The sequence below is a fragment of the Apis dorsata genome, unplaced genomic scaffold, assembly GCF_000469605.1.
Source record: "Apis dorsata unplaced genomic scaffold, Apis dorsata 1.3 scaffold_538, whole genome shotgun sequence".
Classification (NCBI taxonomy): Eukaryota; Metazoa; Arthropoda; class Insecta; order Hymenoptera; family Apidae; genus Apis; species Apis dorsata.
This window is the reverse complement of record NW_006263759.1, coordinates 11,209-18,068: the sequence shown is the minus strand read 5'-3', so window position 1 is coordinate 18,068 and position 6,860 is coordinate 11,209. Positions and strand designations below refer to the sequence as shown.

Below are 6,860 nucleotides of genomic sequence, written 5' to 3'. Positions count from 1 at the left end.
AAATAAGGTGAAAGGAAAAAGAAAGAAAGAAAAAAATATATATGTANTATATATATATATATATATCGCGATATATTTGCAATACGTTACGCGAGTTTGGTCGTATTTTAACGTATTTTTATGATCTCAGCGCGTAATCGGAACGCGGAAAATCGAATTTCCATTTTCGCTCATCGTAGATCGAAGTTAACGAGCGGAATTTCGTTTCAGGAAATATGCACGCACTGTGCACGTGTCGTAGAGTAATAAGCCCGCGAATCGGCGCCACGCGTCGAGAAAAAATACGCAACGATTGAAATGCGTATTCTTTATATACCGATACGAGTAATTCCTCTGATCTCGCGCGAATAAAATACATTTTCACGCTGTCTCGTTTCCACGATGGAGAGAAGGATAATCGAGTTTCCATTCGAGATTGCCGCGAGATTCTGAACGCCGTGACTCTAGCGATATTTCGAATCGTATCGCGAAATGTATATATACTATACTTGCAAGCGTTTGTGCCAGCAAGTGTAACGTTTCCTCTGACGAGTTACGACGCCGCTTACGACACCGCGTCGGTAAAGAAAACGAGGATAATTTTGATATAATCGAACGGCTCGTATGCCAATTAATTTCAAGTTACCGATTTCTTATTATCCGATCCAATGAACGAAACTCTCCTCGTGAACGGCGGTATCGGCTGTCGATTAATCTCGCGGTTTTCCGTAACCTCGACAGTGCCTCCACTCTCTCCCTCTCTTTCAGCGTCTCCCCTTTCGTTCTCTCCTTCCTCCTTGTTGCATTCTAACGTCGTCGTCCACGTTCACTTTCGATCACCATCGGATTCCGTGCCCGATTCTAAACACACGCTATTTTGCTCGAGCAACGCTTAAACCAGCTAAACGCTAGACGCCCTAATTACTAGCATCATACCCGCCGAATACCCTCTCCAATTCCATACAATCTCGAAGGATATTAAACGCTCCGGAAACGTTTCTTGCTCGCTCGTTATCCTCGATCGAATTACTTAATCGAGCGTCAAATGGAATCAATTATTGTTTCGCTACTGGAAGAGAAACTATTGGTTAAAAAGAAAAAAAGAAAAAAGGAACGGAGAGACGTGAAAGCCTCGCGACAACTCGGAATCACGAGCTCGAGGAAAGTCGAGCTCGAAAAAAATGAAACGTTTCTTTTCTTCTTCCCTCTAAAAATAAGAAATAACCTCTCTTCTCCCTAACCTATAATTACAATTCCTGGAATCACAGCACAAAGGTGATCGCGCATAAAGCAATGCAACAACTATCGCTACACTTTACGTAATCCACGTGCCACGCTTTCGCGGCACGTTTTGACACGTTTCGACCGATACTTTGCCAGATGTTTTACAATAAACAATATCGGGAGCGCGAGCTCTCCAACTAGCCACGTTACGACACGAGAACAAGCGTCGTCCGGCCGCAGTCTGCTTTCTCCCGCTATACGCCGTCGGAAAAATAAACGAGCTGGTTGCTCGTAATCGAACGGTTGGAATAGACGCTTAATCGTTTCGATCGCCAATTTTTCGCGCACACTCTGAACCATATAAATAGAAACGAACGCGACGCTACTGCCCTCTTCTCGGTGATGAACAAAATTTAATAGTCAAAGTTACGAATAAACTTACTTGGATAAGTTTATTACCGTTCGAAACGTAATAATAATTGGAAATTAACGGAAAACGGATATATAATAATAAGCACGAATAAATGTCATTGAAGCGTTTCAACAAGTAATCGGTCAATTTTATTCGAAATTTTTAATCAGTTTTTTTACGGGTTAACGGCCAACTCTGCTTCCCCCCCTCCCATGCATCCTATCTTAGTTTTCGAATGATCAACGGATAATTTTCAAGGGCCTTGTTATATTTGCGGTCGCTCGAGGTCGTACGTCGACCATATCGCGCCACTACTCCTTTCTCGAACAGTTTTCTCGTAAATGAATATCATCGGTACAGTTAACGAACCATCACTATCCAATAACGCTACATTAGAATTTATTGATTTTTCTACCGTACAAGACGAGTGGATTTCGAGTTCGAAATTATTTTTCCTCGAAACGATGACGACGGATGGCGTTAGATGTAGATAGTCTCTTGCTTATTTTTCTTTTTTTTCTGTTTTTTTTTTCAAGCTTGAACAACCGATAAATTTAAATCTCGTCCCGATGTCAAAAAATAATCGTACATCATACATTCGGAAGGGAAAAATTAAGCGAGAAGAAACGAATAAAATATATAAATTCGGCGTGATAAATTATTTATCGAGAATACATACAGGAAATACAGGTTCCTTTTAATCGCTATTCCTCGCCTTAGGATAAAGCGAAATTTGACCATCGCCGCTTTCGAAACGAAATAAAGTGTGTCAGAGCTGTTCTACGCGAGGCACGCGTGAATATTGCGCGATGTCTACTTTCGATGATGCGATCTGTACCGATGAATCGAATTTCAGACGATTCCGTTCCATGTTCAAATGAACGATACTTGAACAGAGAACAAATATCGGTGGCGAAAGACCGAAGCGAGAGATCCGAGTCGACAAGTGAGATCGTGAAATTCAAATGAAAGCAAGAGACAATTTTAGAAAACGAATCAATGCTCGAACGAAGAAAATCATGCTTCGAAAACTACACGCTTCTTGCCTTCTTCTGTAATCCCCATTTCGGATTCACTACCATCATAGATAGAATACTATAGTAAACTGTAATTTACAGGAATAGGAACGCAGTAGGAAGCAATCGTAAAAAAAAAAAAAATCTCGTACGATTCTGGATCGGTCTCGTTATTACCACCTCTCAGCATATAATTATATTCCTTGCGGCAATATGGCTTCACGACACATTAATTGCGCTAATTATACACGAAAATCTCTTCCTCTCTTTCTCTTTCTCTCAAGAAACAGATTTGTGGAGGAAGGAAGATACAATTTCCGATTCCGACAACGTTTCCTCCTCACCGATCACTTTCTTGCCGTTTCGAAGAAATTATCGTCGATCCCAGTTACAAAATTTTCCCTGAAACGATGGTGAAATTAGATTCTGGATCGTCCAACGAGCACCGATTAAGCGGTTGAACGTAAACGGAAAGAACGTACGTCTTTATGCCGGCTATTCTCCTGTTCTTAATTCCGGACTAACCTTCTACTCGTTTCCTCTTACGTCGTTTCCTGTCGAAAAAAGAATTCGAAGAAGCACCTTCTCTTTTGTTTTATCGTTGCCATAAGCTTACACAATGCGCCGATAAAAATGTTGACCGACACCAGTTTTTACAGTCGAATAAATTTTATTCATCATGGTGGAACGTGAAATTATTTATATCCGAAGCCGGTTCTCTCCTCTCCTGGATCCGCAAAAATTTTCGAATTTATCGATTCAAACACTCTCCCCATCCTCGATCGCTCAGGTTGAACGAACTCGACGTAGCGGGGAAACTCGCGGATTTAGAATTATTCAAGAGGCACGTTCGATGAATGAGAGATTACGTAAGTCGATCATTTTCANGGGGAGGGGGCAGACATCGCGCGACAGATTGTCGCGATTGTGACACGACGAGCGAATTATCGAAGGATCGTAATTATCGAGGTTATCCGTCGACGGTTTCAAAATTTCAATCAAACGGCTTCTCATTGTTTGCTCGATTCGACGGTTGCTTTCCGCGCGTTAAAAGTCTCGCGTATTGTCAGCTTTTGTCAACATTACTAGCACGCGACCAATCCGAGATAATTCTGGCACCTTGACACGAAAAACCAGTCGGCATTAAGTCGCACCTTCGCGTTTTTATGCATTCGAATAGGACACGCCTTAGGATAGAATCTATTCCCCAAGCTTTCAAGGTCTATTAACCGAAAGAAGAGCGAGAGATTTACACGGATGGTGGATCCGCAAAAATATCCCACTTTTGCCTCAATTGCGACAGCTGTTCGAATAAAGGCGATACAGTGCACGCAGTTCCATATCGCACGGCGAGCAAACACGCTATTGGCGCGCGCCGCCACTTTCTATACATACACGAAGTGGCGATCCTTCTCTCTAAAACGACACGGGAAGGATGAACGATGCGAAGGAAACCCGCATTCGCGGTCTGTCTCATTATCCACCAGGAATAATCATAATCGCGTCGCGATTTTAATTGAAAGTGGCAAAGAGGAGTGTGCATTTGATAGTGCAACCGCAATCGTCTCGATTTGCCACGCGTAATTACGTTCTACCTATATATCCCATCCTGCGACGAGTGTTTAACGATCGAGAAGAAGACGGGTTTGCGTTGAATACGCAGTGGCGCTCATTCCCTATCCATCGATCGATAGTAGTAGTGGAGTAGTAGTAACAGCATTCGACGGGTAAATATCGCGCCACCTTTCTTTCTCAGGATCGAGCGTTATGCCTTGACCTCGCCCGTTTCGTTGCGTCAGACGAGGCGAGCGACGCCGATAAGCCGGCCAACGATCGACCAATGAGGAATACGAATCCGCGAGGAGGTAAACACGCATCGTAGAAAAAAAAAACGATCGAGACAAGGATGGAATCTATTCGAAGTTTGGCTGGCTGTGGTCGGGGCTTTTTTCGCTCGACGATTCGAAGTTTTATTCGACGAGTTTTCGGAGAGACACGATCGAAATGAAGAGAACGTTCTCACGTTCCATTTTTAAGCGTGATTATTGTTATTACGATTGAGCACCGGCGAGCATCCACTCGGGAAAGAAGTTGGGAAAGAAGAGGGGAAAAAATGTGCGGAAACTCGTCGCTCGATCGAAGCGACGAGTACGCAGCTTCTTCGCAACACGATTCACTCGATAACGTATGTATTTATTCGACAGATAGGCATGAAGGAACAGCAAGCACGAGGAAATGAAAGCTTGCTGCCAACTCGTACGGGTTTTGAAGGCTATCGGGTTTTCTAACCACGCCTTCTGCGAACTGTTTAATCTTAAAAAAAAAAAAAAAAAAAAAAAACAGAAATGTCTCGAGAGAAGCAACAAGCGTTACGCATTGTATATATAAGTTTTTCTCTGACCCGATTCCAATTATTCCATATCCCTCCTCTCCCTTGAAAAGAAGCGTATAATTTTCTCTCCAAATCCAACGAAAAGAAGGAAAAGTTGTTTTAAAAGGTTCAAGGAGGAGGAGGTTTATCTCGTCTCGTCGCTTTGAGGGGGGGAGAAAAAAAAGAAACGGTTAAAAGATTTACCAGTTGTTTCGAGAAATCGAATTGATCGGACAACTAGTGGTGCTAGCTAACCATTTACTTCCGGTGACCTTTAGCGGTCGCGGGTTGACCGTTACGTGTGTCGTAACATAACGTAATTTACCGTAAGGTAACGTTACGAGTGTCGCGTCGTTGAACGCGCGACTCGATAAAAGAGGAATCTCTACCGTAGGAGGAGAAGTATTTGCAGTAGCCATCGAAAAATGTAGTCGCCTCGCGTAAAATAATAATTTACTCGGAGAATTGGAAGAAGAGAGGATTGATCGAGCGACGAGCTATAGCACCGAGAATAGAGAATAGAATATTAACGGCAGTTTCTAAAATGGCGAAGGAAACGAGCGCGTTAAACGCGATCGCGTAATCGTGACTTCTTCTTCCGAATGAAACGGCTAAAATTTCCCAGCACTCCTGGGAACTCGCGTACATTCGTCGTCGTGACACGTAGTAAAGAAAGCAATCGCGAGACTTGTGTAATCGAACAAACGCGCTATTCCATGCTTCCATTTTGCGGAAAGAGGCAGAGAGCAGGTATATACCTCTCTCCTTTTTCCACCACACTTTTACACCAACGATAACGATCCGTCTGCGAACTGGAGCGCTTAATTAATGCGAAAATATCCCGCGATTGGTCTACATTTTTCTTTTCTTTTTTTTTCTTTTCTTTACACCGAAACTGATAAATCCATATCGGTCGAGTTCGTTGATACAAACAATTTTTCTTTTTTCTTCGAACACGATAAACCAAAGAATAATCAATTGTTGAATAATCAAAACGCAATCTTATCGACGGATTGCTTTCACCGATTTCCATCGAATCCGTTCTTCGACGAGTATCGAAACGAGTACGATTTCTTACAAATATCTATCGTTGATTTGAGGTTAGGTCGACGGTTTCATCGAAAAGTGGATTTATCAGTGGAGCAATGGAGGATATTGGACGGAGGGAAAATTCTCTTTGTTTTATAATTATTATTAAAAGTAGCGTGCATAACAGTGACGACAAAGTCACACCCGGTATTACGTGATCGTGCATTTATATAACACCTACATTATCCTTGCATTATATGGTTAGCAGTGGTGACAGCACAGAGAAAGTTCCCTAACCGTTCCCATATGCTCAAGCGCCTGTACCGGTCTACGTTCCAACGCGGAGCTATTGCCTCGATTATGCTACGTACAACTCAATATCGAGCCTCTACGACACGTTCTCGTCAATTTTTAATCCCTCTTATGAGTGGAAATTCCGCGCCGCGCACGAAAAACTTTCCGAGATTCACGAGAATAGGATTAAACGGAGACATTCTTCTTGTATGTTACAGTAGCGCCAACATGCGGGAGAAAAGGTGGCTTCTGCTCGCTCTGTACGGTAAGTACAGCACGGTATAGTAAGCACGTCACAAAATCGAGCGAGAAACTCGATCGATTGGAAAAAAAGAAATTCTAACTCTTCTCGCCTCTTAATTCGAATTAATTTTCGGATTAATTTGTGCGAAAGAAGTAAAAGCTTCGCATTTGCGCCGTGGACAAAAGTGTCCTTGGTATTTTTGGACTCTCCATATCCGGAGAGGAATGCCGAAGACAGCGGTCGACCTTCCATCCGAGAGTTTCGCGTCGATGTCGTTCAAGGTTCGTTCAC

At 42.8% G+C, this 6,860-nt stretch overlaps 1 protein-coding gene across 1 annotated transcript in view; it reads left to right on the top strand.

Annotated features, from left to right (window-relative positions):
• LOC102680353 overlaps positions 1 to 6,860 on the top strand; it is a 15,349-nt gene that overhangs the window by 1,385 nt on the left and 7,104 nt on the right. The window contains exon 2 of the mRNA XM_031512959.1: positions 6,544 to 6,590. Within this exon, the coding sequence (XP_031368819.1) occupies positions 6,554 to 6,590 (37 nt within the window). The 5' untranslated portion in view covers positions 6,544 to 6,553. The remainder of the gene's footprint in view (positions 1 to 6,543; positions 6,591 to 6,860) is intronic.